General features: G+C 40.6%; 2 protein-coding genes and 1 long non-coding RNA gene across 3 annotated transcripts; all 3 read right to left on the bottom strand.

Moving 5' to 3' along the window:
* Nucleotides 1-1,143: 1,143 nt before the first annotated feature.
* On the bottom strand, nt 1,144-4,307 carry ric3b (RIC3 acetylcholine receptor chaperone b). The gene is made up of 6 exons (XM_062547483.1): nt 4,084-4,307; nt 3,474-3,697; nt 3,264-3,345; nt 3,069-3,162; nt 2,829-2,974; nt 1,144-2,463 (listed from the first exon to the last, which is right to left on the bottom strand). The coding sequence occupies exons 1-6, from the start codon at nt 4,196-4,198 to the stop codon at nt 2,039-2,041; spliced, it is 1,086 nt and encodes a 361-aa protein (XP_062403467.1). The 5' UTR covers nt 4,199-4,307; the 3' UTR covers nt 1,144-2,038.
* Nucleotides 4,308-5,084: 777 nt separating this feature from the next.
* LOC134094465 (ras-related and estrogen-regulated growth inhibitor-like protein) lies at nt 5,085-6,527 on the bottom strand. The gene is made up of 3 exons (XM_062547989.1): nt 6,522-6,527; nt 5,991-6,139; nt 5,085-5,527 (listed from the first exon to the last, which is right to left on the bottom strand). The coding sequence occupies exons 1-3, from the start codon at nt 6,525-6,527 to the stop codon at nt 5,242-5,244; spliced, it is 441 nt and encodes a 146-aa protein (XP_062403973.1). The 3' UTR covers nt 5,085-5,241.
* An 18-nt stretch (nt 6,528-6,545) lies between these two features.
* Nucleotides 6,546-9,889, bottom strand: LOC134094709 (uncharacterized). Its single transcript, XR_009940472.1, has 3 exons — nt 9,821-9,889; nt 7,221-7,277; nt 6,546-6,679 (listed from the first exon to the last, which is right to left on the bottom strand). It is a non-coding gene; the product is annotated as an uncharacterized LOC134094709 (long non-coding RNA).
* Nucleotides 9,890-17,585: the final 7,696 nt, after the last annotated feature.

The following is a 17,585-nucleotide window of genomic DNA, read 5'->3' as shown; positions in this document are numbered from 1 at the left end:
TTTATTGTTTATTTTGTGGCTCACATTTCATTCAGCCTATAGTAATATGCTTATTGTCCACATAATGTAGACACAACTCTGAAACATAATTGTCTATACACCTTTTGCATCTGCATTGACAAAAGTGAATGAGCTTGTGGGCAGTGTCAGGGACTTGCTCATACTTCCAGAAGGTGTTGGTTCATCTAAAGATGCTTTGTGCAATTTACACTATATTGCCAAAAGTATTCGCTCACCTGTCTTGACTCACATATGAACCAGTCACATCCCATCCTTAATCCATAAGGTTTATGACGTCGGTCCACTCTTTGCAGCTACAACAGCTTCAACTCTTCTGGGAAGACTTTCCACATGGTTTAGGAGTGTGCTTATGGGAATTTTTGACCATTCTTTCAGAAGCCCATTTGTGAGGTCACACACTGATGTTGGTTGAGGCGACTGGCTCTCTTTTGAGTTGAGGTCGGATGAACTTGACTGGCCTACACAGAGTCCTAATCTCAACCCGACAGAACAGCTTTGGGATGAATTAGAGTGGATCCTGAGAGCCAGTCGCCTCGTCCAACATCAGTGTGTAACCTCACAAATGCGCTTCTGAAACAATGGTCAAAAAATCCCAAAAACGGGCTCCAGTCGTGGCGCGACTGGCAGGGGCACCTGCACTGCACGCCGGCGACCCGGGTTCGATTCCCGCCCCGTGGTCCTTTCCGGATCCCACCCCTACTCTCTCTCCCACTCATTTCCTGTCACTCTACACTGTCCTTTCTGATTAAAGGCATAAAAGCCCAAAAACGCACTTCTAAGCCTTGTGGAAGGCCTTCCCAGAAGAGGTGAAGCTGTTACAGCTGCAAAGGCGGGCTGACGTCATCATAAACCCTATGGATTAAGGATGGGATGAGACCAAAGTTCATATGGGGGGGGGGGATACTGGTGAGCGAATACTTCTGGCAATATAGTGAATATTATTCAAGGAAACCTAGAATTGGATCTTAGTTTAGCAGTCATTTGTCATGCAATGGACTACTAGCTATGTCCACGACAGGGTAGGTAGCTGCCTTGTGTTTACTATGATAATGAGTGACTGAAAAGGAAGAGGAAGGAAGATAACATTCATTTAAACAATTTATTTCATTTAAAGGAGTTTGATAGAATTCAGTGTGCGCTATGGAAACACATGTAAATGTGTTTTGCATATCAATACTTCATGTATGGGGTGATCTGTTCAATAATAATAATTAAAAAAAAAACAATATTCATCATATTACATGCAAACTTAAGAAAAACACAAAGATGTGATTAAAAATATGACATGCACAGTAACTGATGAGGTATTTGTTAAGTAAGAATTCTGTGTGCATGAGTGGTTTTCAAAAGTTTTTAAAGTTTTCAATATCACAACCTTTTTAGGAATACAGAAAGAAAATAACTGTTGAGGAATGACTTTAGGAAACATTAAACAAGCCCTGAGATAATGTCCCTTTTTAAAACGATATGTTCATAAACAACAATAATTCATACAGGGCAACAAATTCAATAATAATTCAACATTTCAGGGCAACATAATAAATTAAAACCGCAACCATGACAAAAAAAGAAACAGTTTAAAACTTGATATTCCCACAAAAACAAGGGCATACACCTTGCAAGCAGGCTACACCAGGCACATACAGTAACTGAAGCACTGAAGTGCAACAGTTCAGCTTCCACTATAATCAATGGAACTGGCTACACCAGGCGTGATAGCAGCGCGTGCCAAATATTCTAACTCCACTCTGAAATCTTTGGTGGGTACATTTGAGAAACAAAGAAAAGGGAACAGTCCTCTAAAATTATTTTTACACTCCACAAATAGAGCACTTCAATTGTGCACCTGATGTAGCCTTGATGTTAGAATGAAGAAATGCTACATTCTGTCCTAGATCTTCACAAGCATGCCAGAGTTTGTGACTGAAGACTACGAAGGGACAGTGAATGGGGAAAGCTCTAAAGGTATATTGATAATGCATCAAAGTCCGTCAAAAAAAAAAAAGAAACAGATTGGTCACTTCTTGCTCCTCTTTCTGAGCTGGGCAGAGTCATATTCTGAGAGGACTGACGTCCAGACTGAGCAGTCCTCGTCCTTCATGTCATGCTGGATCTCCAGCACCTGGTCCTCTACATGAAATTCTTCATCTTCCATCAGCTCTTCCCTCTCTGCCTCCCCGTCTACAGCATAATCCTCCTCATCTCCCATGTTCTCCCTAAGCATGTCATCAGTGTCAGTAGCACCATATATGGCGTCTTCAGTTTCCCCAGGATAGATGTCTTCAACTCCACCTGTACTCTGTGCCTCGTTCTCCTCCATTGGGTTAGTTGTCTCCCCATCCTCTGGCATCTCTGTCCACTCATCTTTCATGTCCTGGTAGCCATGGTGACCATGATGGCAGCACCCACCCTCCGACTTGGGGTATGGATCCTCTGGATACTCTATTTCAGTGATTAATAAGATAATCACTCATTGATTAGACTAAATATACTATGAACAGTCTAAACATTAAACACCCAATTCTGTGTACCCTTGTTTGTGGAACATCAAGATATATGTGAATAAAGGGTTTATATGTTTGCTTATTTCTAGCAGGTTAAAATGTTAGTGCAACAATTTTGTGTTAAGTAAATTCAATAATGTTCTGATTCCTGACGTAATTCCTCAGTTTCTCCTAAATACAGTAGTATGTCAATGTAGATAGATCAGATAGATATAGATACTCCATTCATCGACAAAGAGAAATTGATGTTGAAACATCTATTAAGTATACAAGTATATCTGTTATAATGAAAAGATGATGTACCTTCCTGGTGTTGGGAGCATGGTCTCTCTGCTTTATTCTCAGGCATAATACCCTCCAGTAGACTGCCCTTGTTCATCATATGGGTGATTTCCTTAAGCTGAAGCAGCAGCCTCTCCTCCTGATCTGAGCTAACTCCTTTCAGCGTTCTGCAAGAGACAGAGGGGGTCCAGTTATGTAACTCTCAGTAAGAGTGTGTGAGGCAGTGGATCATTGGATGGAAAAGTGAAACCCAGGACAAACCTTTCTGGACTGTGGCTTGCCTTGGAAACGATCCTTTCCATCACATCCTCTGTCTCTTCCAGTTTCTCCTGGAGCTGGGTCAGCTCAAAGTCAGCTGCAGGAGATGGAGAAAATAACGATCATATTTGGTCATTTAGACTTTATTGAGTTGGTCTAATAACAGATGATCAATGAAGAAGGGAGGGGGTAACTTACTGATTTTTCTCTTCATATTCTCTGATCTCAAAGTAGACAATCTACTTTGAGGGGGTTTGGAAGTTTTCCCTTTTGATGTTATCTTTGTAGAAAGAAAATACAACATAATACATTATTAACATATCACAGCTGAAATGCTTTCGGATGGCTTGAGTCAACTGATTTGGTCGGGTATCAAGAAACTCTCAAAATGCTGGCAATGTGTTTTACCTTAAAGAGGATGTAAAGAATGTAGAGAAGAATCCCGAATCCATAGATGGGGATAATCTGTCCAGCGAGACTAGATTTACCACCAGGTGCGGCCCCTGCTCCTCCACCCTTGGCACGGGCAATAGCCTCGGGGTTGTGCGCTCGAGAAAATTGCGCCCCGCTCGCTCTTGGGGCTTCAGGTGCCAGCTGTCTTCGTGCCATAGGTGGGAAATGCCCAGATCCACCTATAACATGCACCATTCGAATGTTGAGCAATGCAGAAAGAATGTTAAAATCATGAAACAACTACAACCAAACTACACAAAATAGTCTAAACTCTATAAATTGTTCTGCGTAAAATGGCAGAATGGCATGTCCATAACCCCGTTTGTCTTAATTTAAGCCTAAAGCACGGAGGAACTAGTATTTTAAAAATCCGCGCAGGTAGGCTACTGAGGATGTCAAGCCATAGCAAATGGGCCTACCTACCTACCAGTATACAAAAAGACCCCCGCTGGATGAACTATGCAACGACACAGGCTAAGCTCTTGGTGTTGACTACAGATTGCAATGTTCACAACAGTAACAGCGTGGGGTCACAATTTAAGGCATCATATTTTGAAGATCTTACCCTCCGATTGTTTGTCATTTTTGCCTCGCGACAGAAGCATTTTAGGAAGGAGGAGAGCAACGCAGAGCACTAGGCACGATACAAGCGTAACCTTTTGAAATGTTGACATCGACATTTTCCTTTCCAGAATGAGACTAATGACAAATACTTTATCTCAAATAACGGAATAATAATTTACATAACATACTATATTACGCTACTCCAAAATACATCTGCGCACCGTTTCCTTCAAAGGCGCATCAGTAGCCTGCATATGCCGAGATGGGACAGGGTAGCCTGTCATTGGATGGAATACAGCCCAGACTTGACCAACCGAATGCAGAATCTAAACGTCGAAATTGAGCTCTACGACGATGCTCAGACCAAAGATCCTTCATTATTATCCGCTTTAGCCCTCTGTACCCAGACCTCGCAATGAAAATCAACGTCTTCGTAGGCTAAATTAAGACAGCCTCCGTTGGTCGTGTAATTCCCCAAATTACCCTAACAAAACATCTCAAACTGTTCAAGTAAATTTACAAAACTATTGGACAATGTTGTAGGCCTATTAAATACAACACCGTTTGTTTCTCTTCATTTGTAGACTACTCATAGGAAACTATTTCATGCGCTCTTTAGAAACTGATAGCCCTATTTTCAAAATAACAGGATAGAATTGGGTCCAAACATCTCATTTGATGTAGCCTTCACTGACTATTCAAAAGATTGATAGCCTATTGTAGCCTACTAGCCGAGGCTACTGTATCTCAGTTGTATCTCAGTTGTATCAAAAATGATATACATTGACGTAAAAACATCCTCTTGCAGATTATAAATTATGCTGTAATTCTCGCAAAAGGAAGTTGCCATAAGATCACATTATTTCCCATTTACAGAGCCAAGATTGTGAATGAAAACCTTAGGTTTTTGAGTGTTTTCTACCACACAGACAAATACACGAATTATGACAGACTGCATCAAAGCCAGGGTTTGCAACAAGGTTTTATAATAAGTTTGCAACAGAGGTTTTATAAGGTATTCTAGCCTAAGTATGAAATAAATTCACAGAAATTAAATTTGTGTGGAATACAACAAAAATAATATCACAGAAATTAAATTTGTGTGGAATACAACAAAATAATATCACAGATTATTTGTTTCTGGTGGTCCATATTTAGGCTATACAGACTTTCTCCTCTTGCCAAAGACATTGTTGATTAGTTTGGACATGGTCTTTGACCCACTGTAACGTCGGCGGTCTGATCGATACTTGAGATGCTCCATCACTTGGCGGATAAGCCAGGTAAAAAGGTTCTCAATCTCCTGGTATCCCTCTGAGGCAGACACCTCCTGGAAGTGACAGTTGTTGTCCAGTGCCAGGGAGCGGCCCTCCTCCTCATACACCTGACGGGCATGACACAAGTCCTGCTTGTTCCCAACCAAGCAGACTGGCACCTCTGTCTCCCTGCAAGTTCAATAAGGTCTGTTGCAGTTTATTATGGGTTTTACAGAGTCACCAGGAAATAATTTTAAGGAAACTCGAAACGAAAGTGTATTATTTTGTATATTAAATTGTAAACACAAGAGCACAAGTTTATGAAACCAATATAAAATTACAAATATGAAATAAAATTTAGTTTTGAAGCTGAAATCTCATAATCATGAAAACACTATTGAAGAACATTGTTACTAACAGTAACGGAAGTAGATAAGTAAGTTTAATTTGTATAGCACATTTCATACCAAAGTGCTTCACAGGTAAAAAGACAAAGATTAAAAATAATTCAAACATAAACGACAACTTACACCGACAACAACCAAGACAACAGAGAAATACATATAATCATACACTCAAGGATGTGGCATCAACACCATTTGTTACAGGAACTCAATGACTGTTTAAGCAAGTCTGAATAAATAGGTTTTACCCTTTGCATGGTTCCACCCTTGCCTCGTTGATTTGCCGCAGGATGTCTATGGCATGGAGGAAGGAGGACCGGTCACTGATGTTGTACACCACCACAAACCCATCAGCCCAGTCTACAGGTTCCTCTGTGATACAACGGCTCCCTGCACTCTGAGACACAACACTGTCTCCATTATAATTGTGTATAACACTGTCAAATCATACATCATTTCACATAATTTGTGGCTATTCTGACTATTGGACTTCGGTTGCTTTCATTCTGCAAGATACAGGGTTTTACTCAAGTGCAGGTAAAAGTATGTTTTTAATACAAAGTCTTCACGTTAGCTCAACTTACACATATTCACAAGATACACATTGCACAACCACTTGCCTTAAAACCAGCAAAGCGCTGCTCTGTAGTTAAAACCCTGACAGGGCACCCGCTTCAGTGGTTGAGCGCAGTGTTTTGCGGTTTTCTTCAAAGACCTGTTTGCTAGCAGACAACTCCACAGGGGTCTGAGGTAAATCTCATTCAAGTCCAAAGTCAAACTGCCATATTCATTCATTCAGGACAGTAGCTCTACACCCTTCAGTAATAACACACTCTCGTATTTGGTACACTTAATTACCTCACCTCTGAGCAGGGGTCAAACACCTCCAGATTCAACTGTCTGCCATCAATTGAGAGCCTCTTGTGGTATAGAGAGTCTGTAACAGGAAACGGACAAATTTCACATGCTTCAGTGATGACCAGATGACCCGTACAGTGAGATAGAACAATTATGGCATCAAGCCATTGCAAGTCTCAGGTATGCTTTAGTGCTAAGCTGATTGCTTGAAGCACATGGGAAACTAGAAGAAGTCGTTCACGTGTTTAACTCAAAGTGTGCCGATGACTTAATCACAAGCTCACAACTCAGAATGATCCAGTCATCCTTATGATTTCATGTCTCATGTCTCATTTGTCAAATATATCCAATAATCACATGTGCATGGCTAGTGAACTGTAACAATTGACTGATATGCCAACTGATATGCCAACAGCTGAATAAGATCTGAAATAAATATAACACTTTGGCAGCTGTTTTATACTATACACTGGTTAATGTATTGTTATATTACACACAGAGCTACACAGCACAGTTATGCATTATTACAGAGATTATTAAGTCTTAATGATCACATACTATGCCTAAAATGAAATCAGCATCAGTATTTATTTTTCCTCCAATGAATATAGGCTACTCACTAGCATTTGAAGCATACTCTCCAATGAAACGTTTGGTCAGGAATCTCACCAGCACAGCTATAGACAGGGAAAGAACAATATTTGAAGATCCAACGTGTTGGTTAAAAATCTAACCATGAATACCACATGAGCTGGCTGATGGATGAAAAAGATTTGTTATAAATCCCATTCCCATGAGTCAGAGTGGCATGTGACCATTCTCATAAAATGGTCTAGAATAGGAGCATTTTGAACGTCTGTTTTCTTTTCCATGGCACCTTGGCATACGTCCTCTGTCTTATTACTACCACTAGACCCACCAGAGTCCTCCTTCAGGCAAGCATGCTTAGTCTCACATCACACATTCACTGCATTCAATGTGCTCTGAACTATCCCATTACATTCAACAACAACAACAGAAAACTAAATAGCTGCATACACCTATTGTAATGAAATGTTAAGGCAAATGTTACAAATATTTTGAACGATGGCAACAATTCAGATTATTTGAAAATGTTTAAATCTATGGAATTTGAGGAATGTTTTGTATGATGTTATATGTAAACAAATTGCAAACTGCACAAAAAGTATAAATAATTGGCATCTCAATTGTATACAGTAACCGGCCATTTTAAACCCTTGGTGCCTACATTACCACACAAGCCATCCTTAGAGATTGACAGATAAATGGGACACCCAGTGTTTTATGAATGCTTCAGACCATTTTAATTGGCTCCTTTTTAGACAACACTGTGAATATAGCTTTCCACAATCATCGCAACTTAATAGAAACATTTAGACATAGCATAAGCTCAACCTCTTACCTTAACATGACCAAATACTGTAGATCACATCTAACTTATAGAAGCAAAGATATATTTTTTTTTAAATGAATCTGTTGGCTTGCATTCAGCATCATGTTGAGATTATCTTCAGCAGTCATAGGCTACTGCCTTTACAACACTTTACAATTCAGTTGAAACAGAGAATGAGAGAATTAAAACTTTCTGACCTGACTTCCCCGTGCCCTGGCTGCCCAGCAAGGCCAGTTTGATGTCGTTCATTGCTGCATGTGAGTGACCCTGATTTCCCTGAGTCTGCTGTGTGGCCTCACTAACAGCTATATTATTGTGCTTCTGGGCTGCCCCTCCTCTGTATGCTTCCCTGCAGCTCTGGCTAGCTACTCCAGCTTCACAAAGAAAGCATATCCTCTCTGTCTGTCTCTCTTTCTCTCCCTCCCTCCCTCCACCCTCCTTTCTCTCTCACTCGCATGCTGTTTCTCTTTAAGGTTATGGGAATGCTGTATTCTCACTGATCTTGACTCATTCTGAAATGCTCAGTGAAGATAGTCACACTGGATTTTGCTACACTTTTCTAGATGAAGAGTAGTGCTCAAATATAATATTCATCAGAGTTTGGTCAGATAGCCTCTCACCTGATGAGCAGACCACACCGATATTTAGGCACTTCTGGCAGCATGCAATTTCACAACCTTCTATCTCAAATATCTCCAGTCCATGTTTCTGTATGGAGATTAGATTATTGACGCGTATGTGCAGTAGTCCTCCCTAACATTTCTGGTCCATTATATGCCTGATATGCAATTGGAAACAAAAATGAAGGAGCCTCAGATATGCAGATCTGAGCTAATATTCTGGAAGATTGACATAGCAGGTGATCTGGGGGTAGTCTAGGTAGGCTATAGTCTGATTTTCATGTTTCATTTTCATGATACATGCATTATATTCAAACTCAAAGCAATATGGTCACATAAAAAGTCAGGTCTATAAGGATGATGTTTAGGCAATTATCTCTAATTAGCTGTAGCTGTAATTATTTCCAAAAGAATTGGCCATAAATCATCATATTGGCATGGAAACTGTACCACAAACACTGGTTGTGCTTCAACTGTGCTGCACATGGTAAAAACTCCTGGTTTGATAGAGAAAAGGAATTACTGAATATTAACACTCAATAACACTGAGCTTCAAAGCACTTAAACTCTTCAAAAGTCAGACAAGTAGACTGCATTCATATACAGCCTACAAATCCATTTGGAGGGAGCACATAGCTTAGGCCTACTTTTCCAGTCAAAGGGAGTGAGCACTTAGAGGTAGGTCTGTTTTTCCACATTTATATTCTGGCTTCCTGTTACCCACACCAACATAAACAATCCATGTGGGTCTGATAGTGCAATGAAATGCACTTTGCTCATATTCTGAAATGGCCTAAATGGACTAGGAAATTCATTGTTACCGGATACTCTTTATTACAGTTTTAAACAACACTCAGATAGGGTAAATTACTGTTCTGGGATATTTTAGGCTATAGTCTATTCATTTTGAAGAGTAGACCAGATTGCTTATTTAAATGAAGGCCTTTAGCCTAATCATACAGAATATTCTTCTATTTTAGGCTATAGCCTAGTCATGGCACTTTTGCTTAATGGACTTGAAGTGTCTTAGTTAGTTTCGATATCCTGATCATATCGATCCCTTCTTATTTTTGTCAATTGAAGTGAATTGTTTTCATAGCCTAGATTGTTTTCCAGTCAGTAATGTAAAAAAAGACTAAAGATGGAAGATTTCGCCTCCTGTGCAGCAGATGGGAGCATAGCCTACCTGTACATTGGCCTGTGGTACAACTGACAGAAACCCCCTCGAGAAGAAGACGGAACGCACCGGGAGTCAGTTCCGTGGAGCCAGCGACAGTAAGCGACAGTACGCGACAATAGCGGGCAAGATGGCGGCGAAAAATGTCAAAATAAAGGTACACACGAACGATCAGATAAAGTAGGTCAACATTCGTTTTTGAGAGTATTTCAACGGTTTGCACGAAATGTATGCATGTTGCTGCAACGTAGCCTATTTAACCACGTGTAAATGTTGTAATTGTAGCAGAGTTTTAACGCTAACGTGTTTGAAATTAAACGGAAGTGACCTCACGCAACACCTTTCTCAATGCAAAGCCAGACGAACGTCTCCATCCCCTGATATAGGCAGAACATGTCTAATAAGGGAATAAGTAGAACGGCTCTGATATAAGTTACTGACTGCTAACAGAGAGTGGGAAAAACAAACATATAAGAAAGGGATAATAATGTATTAAACATTGATGTTAAGTAGGCTAAATGCTGTAGGCCTATATGATTATCATGCAAGAAAATAATTGTGGAAGGATGACCTTTTCCATAAACATCACCTAAAATAACCCCATTATCAAAAAAAACCCTCAAACTTATCAGTTAAAATGTTTACAACCAATAATGTCAACTTGTAAGTTTTCACATGTAGGCATAAATATGACATAAATGACATGTATGAAATATGTTAATCGCCCCACCCCGACAGGTCATCACTGTATCAAATCACATACAAGGCATGTCAGGAAACACCCTTTAAGGAAAAACGGATATCAAATACCTTTGTAAGTACCAGGCTATGTAACTCCGTACCAACTTAAATACTTTAAGCCTGTCACTGACACATAGGCCTACTGTTGAATTTCAAATTGTGCTGCTGTGAAAACAAGTTGTGCATAGTTGAAAGGGGGGTAAAATTAAATCCTTATGACAGAATATAGGCCTACATTAGCCTAATATTTATACCAAGTTTGCTTTTAGGTACAAGGCATCAAGTCTGTACTGAGTCATGTGCACATAGCCTACTGCTGAACTTCAAATTGTGTGGCTGTGAAAAAACTAAATTGTGCATATGTCAAAGGGGGGTGAAATGTAATCCTTATAATGTGTACTTTCAGGATATATATAAATGTTTATACCAAATTCGCCTTTGTAGGTACCAGGCCATAGTGTACCGAGTCACTAAGCGTTACGTTGACACACTTTTGAAATTCAAATTCTGTGGCTGTGAAAACAATAAGTTGTGCATATGTCAAAGGGGGGTGAAATGTAATCCTTATAAGGTCTACTTTCAGAAAATATATAGATGTTTATACCAAATTCGCCTTTGTGGGTACCAGGCCATACTAAGCGTGTACCGAGTCACATAATAGGCCTGCCATTGACATACACTGTTGAACTTCAAATTATGTGGCTGTGAAAACAATAAGTTGTGCATATGTAAAAGGGGGGTGAAATGGAATCCTTAGAAGGTCTACTTTCAGAAAATATATAGATGTTTAAACCAAATTCGCCTTTGTGGGTACCAGGCCATACCAAGCGTGTACTGTACCGAGTCATGTACTAAGCATTACTTTGACACACACTGTTGAAATTCAAATTGTGTGGCTGTGAAATCAATAAGTTGTGCATGTGTAAAAGGGGGATGAAATGGAATCCTTGGAAGGTCTACTTTCAGAAAATATATAGATGTTTATACCAAATTCGCCTTTGTGGGTACCAGGCCATACTAGGCGTGTACCGAGTCACATACAGTAATAGGCCTGCCATTGACACACACTGTTGAACTTCAAATTCTGTGGCTGTGAAAACAATAACTTGTGCATATGTCAAAGGGGGGTGAAATGTAATCCTTATAAGGTCTACTTTCAGAAAATATATAGATGTTTATACCAAATTCGCCTTTGTGGGTACCAGGCCATACTAAGCGTGTACCGAGTCACATACAGTAATAGGCCTGCCATTGACATACACTGTTGAACTTCAAATTGTGTGGCTGTGAAAACAATAAGTTGTGCATGTGTAAAAGGGGGGTGAAATGGAATCCTTGGAAGGTCTACTTTCAGAAAATATATAGATGTTTATACCAAATTCGCCTTTGTGGGTACCAGGCCATACTAGGCGTGTACCGAGTCACATACAGTAATAGGCCTGCCATTGACACACACTGTTGAACTTCAAATTCTGTGGCTGTGAAAACAATAACTTGTGCATATGTCAAAGGGGGGTGAAATGTAATCCTTATAAGGTCTACTTTCAGAAAATATATAGATGTTTATACCAAATTCGCCTTTGTGGGTACCAGGCCATACTAAGCGTGTACTGAGTCACATACAGTAATAGGCCTGCCATTGACATACACTGTTGAACTTCAAATTGTGTGGCTGTGAAAACAATAAGTTGTGCATGTGTAAAAGGGGGGTGAAATGGAATCCTTGGAAGGTCTACTTTCAGAAAATATATAGATGTTTATACCAAATTCGCCTCTGTGGGTACCAGGCCATACCAGGGGTGTACCGAGTCACATAATAGGCCTGCCATTGACACACACTGTTGAACTTCAAATTGTGTGGCTGTGAAAACAATAAGTTGTGCATATGTAAAAGGGGGGGTGAAATGGAATCCTTAGAAGGTCTACTTTCAGAAAATATATAGATGTTTAAACCAAATTCGCCTTTGTGGGTACCAGGCCATACCAAGCGTGTACCGAGTCATATACTAAGCATTACTTTGACACACACTGTTGAAATTCAAATTGCGTGGCTGTGAAATCAATAAGTTGTGCATGTGTAAAAGGGGGGTGAAATGGCATCCTTGGAAGGTCTACTTTCAGAAAATATATAGATGTTTATACCAAATTCGCCTTTGTGGGTACCAGGCCATACTAGGCGTGTACCGAGTCACATACAGTAATAGGCCTGCCATTGACACACACTGTTGAACTTCAAATTGTGTGGCTGTGAAAACAATAAGTTGTGCATATGTAAAAGGGGGGTGAAATGGAATCCTTAGAAGGTCTACTTTCAGAAAATATATAGATGTTTATACCAAATTCGCCTCTGTGGGTACCAGGCCATACCAGGGGTGTACCGAGTCACATAATAGGCCTGCCATTGACACACACTGTTGAACTTCAAATTGTGTGGCTGTGAAAACAATAAGTTTTGCATATGTAAAAGGGGGGTGAATTGGAATCCTTAGAAGGTCTACTTTCAGAAAATATATAGATGTTTATATAAAATTCGCCTTTGTGGGTACCAGGCCATACTAGGCGTGTACCGAGTCACATACTAAGCGTTACTTTGACACACACTGTTGAACTTCAAATTGTGTGGCTGTGAAAACAACTAGATGTACCGCAAAGCGATACACAATATGACCGCCGCTCAGTCCTGCACATTCTCTCTACAAATATCAATCACGATTTTGTTTCCATCGCCTACTCCATCCCCTTCTGCAACTTTTATGTATGTAAATGAGTGTGTGCATGTGTGCGCTTGCTTTTGTGTATGAGTGCTTCTCTGTCTATGACTGTGTGTGTGTGTGTGTGTGTGTGTGTGTGTGTCTGCTTGTGTGTGTGTTTTATCTGTCTCTATGTGTATATGTTCACTGTGTTCTCTGCCGTCACTGTCACTCCAATATCAGATCACACACACACACACACACACACGCAGGCACACACTCACACACTCACACACACACATGCACGCGCGTGCACACACACACACACACACACACATACGCAGGCACACACTCACACATACGCTCACATACACACACATGCACACACACGCACACACACACATACACAGGCACACACACAGATACACCCACAGAGAGAGAGAGAGAGAGAGAAAGAGAGAACACACACAGAATACACACAGATAACACAGAACACACACAGACACAGAGAGAGAGAGAGAGAGAAAGAAAGAGAACACACACAGAATACACACAGAACATGCACATACACACATACAGTATACACACATGTAAACACACACACGGGCACAAAGAAACACACCCACACACACACACACACACACAGGCTATAGTACATCACACACACACACACTCACTTCTCAGCTCCGGTGGTCTATGTGTGTGTGTGTGTGCGTGTGTGCGTATGTGTGTGCACTGTGCATCTGTGTGTGTGTGTGTGTGTGTGTGTGTGTGTGCACTGTGCATGTGTTTGTGTAATTTTTTATGTACATGTGTGTGTGTGCTGGTGCGTGTGTGTGTAGGTATGTGTGTGTGTGTGTGTATTTGTGTGTGTGTGTGTGTGTGTGTGAGAGAGGTGTGTGTGTGTGTGTGTGTGTGTGTGTGTGTGTGTGTGTGTGTGTGCACTTTACATCTGTGTGTGTGTGTGTGTGTGTGTGTGTGTGTGTGTGTGTGTGTGTGTGAGGTATGTGTAGGTGTGTGTGTGTGTGCATGCGTGTGGGCGTGTTTGTACATGTGGTTGTGTAATTTTTTCTGTACATGTGTGTGTGTGCTGGTACGTGTGTGTGTAGGTATGTGTGTGTGTGTGTGTGTGTGTGTGTGTGTGTGTGTGTGTGTGTGTCTGTGTGTGCCTGTGCTTGTCTGTGTGTGTGTGTGTGTGTGTGTGTGTGTTCCTGAATGTTTGTGTGTGTGTGTGTATGACCGTAGCATCCAGCACCCACAACAACCATTCTCTTATAAAACATATGGAAACTAGTTGATTAAAGGTTTCTAATGGTGCCACTTATATGCTTCTAGGACAAAAACTAGCAGAGATTGAGATGTGTGTTTGGAGCAGTTTTTCAAATCCCCAGGGGGGGATTTAGACTCCAGACACCATCGACAGGTAATCGACACCATCGACAGGGTATACAGTCTATGTGACTCGGTACACGCTAAGTATGGCCTGGTACCCACAAAGGCGAATTTGGTATAAACATCTATATATTTTCCGAAAGTGGACCTTCCAAGGATTCCATTTCACCCCCCTTTTACACAGCACAACTTATTGTTTTCACAGCCACACAATTTGAATTTCAGTGTGTGTCAAAGTAATGCTTAGTATATGACTCGGTACACGCTTAGTATGGCCTGGTACCCACAAAGGCGAATTTGGTATAAACATCTATATATTTTCTGAAAGTAGACCTTCCAAGGATTCCATTTCACCCCCCTTTTACACATGCACAACTTATTGTTTTCACAGCCACACAAATTGAAGTTCAACAGCTGTGTGTCAAAGTAACGCTTAGTTTGTGACTCGGTACACCTTTGGTATGACCTGGTACCCACAAAGGCGAATTTGGTATAAACATCTATATATTTTCTGAAAGTAGACCTTCCAAGGATTCCATTTCACCCCCCTTTTACACATGCACAACTTATTGTTTTCACAGCCACACAATTTGAAGTTCAACAGCTGTGTGTTAATGGCAGGCCTATTATGTGACTCGGTACACCTTTGGTATGGCCTGGTACCCACAAAGGCGAATTCGGTATAAACATCTATATATTTTCTGAAAGTAGACCTTCTAAGGATTCCATTTCACCCCCCTTTCATATATGCACAACTTATTGTTTTCACAGCCACACAAATTGAAGTTCAACAGCTGTGTGTCAAAGTAACGCTTAGTTTGTGACTCGGTACACCTTTGGTATGGCCTGGTACCCACAAAGGCGAATTCGGTATAAACAACTATATATTTTCTGAAAGTAGACCTTCTAAGGATTCCATTTCACCCCCCTTTTACCTATGCACAACTTATTGTTTTCACAGCCACACAATTTGAAGTTCAACAGATGTGTGTCAATGGCAGGCCTATTATGTGACTCGGTACACCTTTGGTATGGCCTGGTACCCACAAAGGCGAATTCGGTATAAACAACTATATATTTTCTGAAAGTAGACCTTCTAAGGATTCCATTTCACCCCCCTTTTACATATGCACAACTTATTGTTTTCACAGCCACACAATTTGAAGTTCAACAGCTGTGTGTCAATGGCAGGCCTATTATGTGACTCGGTACACCTTTGGTATGGCCTGGTACCCACAAAGGCGAATTCGGTATAAACAACTATATATTTTCTGAAAGTAGACCTTCTAAGGATTCCATTTCACCCCCCTTTCATATATGCACAACTTATTGTTTTCACAGCCACACAAATTGAAGTTCAACAGCTGTGTGTTAATGGCAGGCCTATTATGTGACTCGGTACACCTTTGGTATGGCCTGGTACCCACAAAGGCGAATTCGGTATAAACATCTATATATTTTCTGAAAGTAGACCTTCTAAGGATTCCATTTCACCCCCCTTTTACCTATGCACAACTTATTGTTTTCACAGCCACACAATTTGAAGTTCAACAGATGTGTGTCAATGGCAGGCCTATTATGTGACTCGGTACACCTTTGGTATGGCCTGGTACCCACAAAGGCGAATTCGGTATAAACAACTATATATTTTCTGAAAGTAGACCTTCTAAGGATTCCATTTCACCCCCCTTTTACATATGCACAACTTATTGTTTTCACAGCCACACAATTTGAAGTTCAACAGCTGTGTGTCAATGGCAGGCCTATTATGTGACTCGGTACACCTTTGGTATGGCCTGGTACCCACAAAGGCGAATTCGGTATAAACAACTATATATTTTCTGAAAGTAGACCTTCTAAGGATTCCATTTCACCCCCCTTTCATATATGCACAACTTATTGTTTTCACAGCCACACAAATTGAAGTTCAACAGCTGTGTGTCAAAGTAACGCTTAGTTTGTGACTCGGTACACCTTTGGTATGGCCTGGTACCCACAAAGGCGAATTCGGTATAAACATCTATATATTTTCTGAAAGTAGACCTTCTAAGGATTCCATTTCACCCCCCTTTTACCTATGCACAACTTATTGTTTTCACAGCCACACAATTTGAAGTTCAACAGCTGTGTGTCAATGGCAGGCCTATTATGTGACTCGGTACACCTTTGGTATGGCCTGGTACCCACAAAGGCGAATTCGGTATAAACAACTATATATTTTCTGAAAGTAGACCTTCTAAGGATTCCATTTCACCCCCCTTTTACATATGCACAACTTATTGTTTTCACAGCCACACAATTTGAAGTTCAACAGCTGTGTGTCAATGGCAGGCCTATTATGTGACTCGGTACACCTTTGGTATGGCCTGGTACCCACAAAGGCGAATTCGGTATAAACAACTATATATTTTCTGAAAGTAGACCTTCTAAGGATTCCATTTCACCCCCCTTTCATATATGCACAACTTATTGTTTTCACAGCCACACAAATTGAAGTTCAACAGCTGTGTGTCAAAGTAACGCTTAGTTTGTGACTCGGTACACCTTTGGTATGGCCTGGTACCCACAAAGGCGAATTCGGTATAAACATCTATATATTTTCTGAAAGTAGACCTTCTAAGGATTCCATTTCACCCCCCTTTTACATATGCACAACTTATTGTTTTCACAGCCACACAATTTGAAGTTCAGCAGCTGTTAGTCAAAGTAACGCTTAGTATGTGACTCGGTACACGCTTAGTATGGTCTGGTACCCACAAAGGCGAATTCGGTATAAACAACTATATATTTTCTGAAAGTAGACCTTCTAAGGATTCCATTTCACCCCCCTTTTACCTATGCACAACTTATTGTTTTCACAGCCACACAATTTGAATTTCAACAGCTGTGTGTCAATGGCAGGCCTATTATGTGACTCGGTACACCTTTGGTATGGCCTGGTACCCACAAAG

This window comes from Sardina pilchardus, chromosome 10 (genome assembly GCF_963854185.1).
Source record: "Sardina pilchardus chromosome 10, fSarPil1.1, whole genome shotgun sequence".
In the NCBI taxonomy this organism is placed as follows: Eukaryota; Metazoa; Chordata; class Actinopteri; order Clupeiformes; family Clupeidae; genus Sardina; species Sardina pilchardus.
This window is presented reverse-complemented; position numbering and strand designations above follow the sequence as displayed.

Coding starts and splice junctions, on each gene's coding strand:
- LOC134094465 (XM_062547989.1), bottom strand. Junction 5,528..5,990: donor AGGGTGGAACCATGCAAAGG/GTAAAACCTATT, acceptor TTGAACTTGCAG/GGAGACAGAGGTGCCAGTCT.
- ric3b (XM_062547483.1), bottom strand. CDS start 4,198: ATGTCGATGTCAACATTTCAAAAGGTTACGCTTGTATCGTGCCTAGTG. Junction 3,698..4,083: donor AAATGACAAACAATCGGAGG/GTAAGATCTTCA, acceptor TGCATGTTATAG/GTGGATCTGGGCATTTCCCA. Junction 3,346..3,473: donor TTCTTTACATCCTCTTTAAG/GTAAAACACATT, acceptor CTTTCTACAAAG/ATAACATCAAAAGGGAAAAC.